Here is a 1,173-nt window from a genome sequence, read left to right as displayed (position 1 = left end):
GCACTCGTTGCTGTTCTTTAAGGCGCCGATGCTGTATAGACAGCTCGTGCTGTACAGGCAGCAACTGGTGTATAGAGATTTGGTTCAAGGAACGTGCTTTTGTTGCAAGTTGTACACGCAGTGTTTCCCTGCATGCATGCATGTATCGTTTCCATGTATGTATTCCCCGTTCATGTGCGTGCATTTGTTGCTTCTGCAGGCGTTGGGACAGACTGACGGACAACTCCGAGAAGTGATGAGGACTTGGAGGCGACAATTTATGCCGAAGTAGCGGTAGCTGACTTCAGCACCAAACGCAGCTGCTGGTGCTGGTGGAGCTGCGTAGATTGCCGCAGCATCTGGGGTAATGGCAACTACTAATCTGCCGGCAGCCGGTGCTCTGGTAGTAGGTGGAGTTGCGCCGACGCTGTATAGACAGCTCATGCTGTGTAGGCAGTAACTGGTGTATAGACATTTGATGGTGGGTAGACAGCTGCATTTGGTGTATAGACGGCTGAGCATATGCTGGGTGCGTTGTCTGGGCTATTTAGAAGTGGGGCCTGTGTTAGTTGAGTCTGAGCTGACATTCCGCATATCTTTTTCTGCCCCTTGCGGACGTCATCGAGCCCATATCTCTAAATGCAGAACAACAGGTTAAAACTATTTGCATTTGCAAGTGCTTTTGGTCTCATTATCTATGGAAATCGCTTCAAAAGCGGCACTTTTAATGAGGGCTGCACTGAAGTGCGGGGTCCGCATGGAAGGTGACGCTGCAGAGGAATAAAAAACAATGGAACCCTAGTATTAATATGTAATGCAACTGAATGATATGAAATAGGATTCTATACTATGTACACATTATTACTATATGCAACATGCTGTCCTCGATGCACTTTTACATGCATTTAGAAGTATTTATCATATCCCGTCGTTTTACTACTTTTATAACAAGTGGAGCTACGCCATTAGCAGAGAATGGCGTCTAACTGCCGCCGGCCTATACGAACGTTGTGCCGGCTGAGCTGGGCTACTTGTTGGAATAAAGGTAGCCGCACGCTCAGCGATCAGAACGATGTAGGACAGCCTCGATACCAAGCAGAATTAGACAAAATGCAGGCAGTGATACAGCCCTCCTGCCCTCAAGTAAGAGAACCAAGAAAGAGCTAAAGAGGAGCCAGAGGCCCACGCACAATT

General features: G+C 47.8%; 1 protein-coding gene across 1 annotated transcript in view; it reads left to right on the top strand.

The window, feature by feature from the left end:
- The window catches only part of EMH_0088470 (uncharacterized protein), a gene marked incomplete at both ends in the record, with an annotated part of 1,371 nt that extends 1,100 nt beyond the window's left edge, over nucleotides 1-271 (top strand). The window contains one exon of the mRNA XM_013501301.1: nucleotides 200-271. Within this exon, the coding sequence (XP_013356755.1) occupies nucleotides 200-271 (72 nt within the window). The remainder of the gene's footprint in view (nucleotides 1-199) is intronic.
- Between the last annotated feature and the right edge of the window lie 902 nt (nucleotides 272-1,173).

The sequence above is a fragment of the Eimeria mitis genome, genomic scaffold (genome assembly GCF_000499745.2).
Source record: "Eimeria mitis Houghton genomic scaffold, Emh_scaff6653, whole genome shotgun sequence".
NCBI classification, from domain to species: Eukaryota; Apicomplexa; class Conoidasida; order Eucoccidiorida; family Eimeriidae; genus Eimeria; species Eimeria mitis.
The sequence above is the reverse complement of the archived record's forward strand: the minus strand, read 5'-3'. Positions and strand labels throughout refer to the sequence as shown.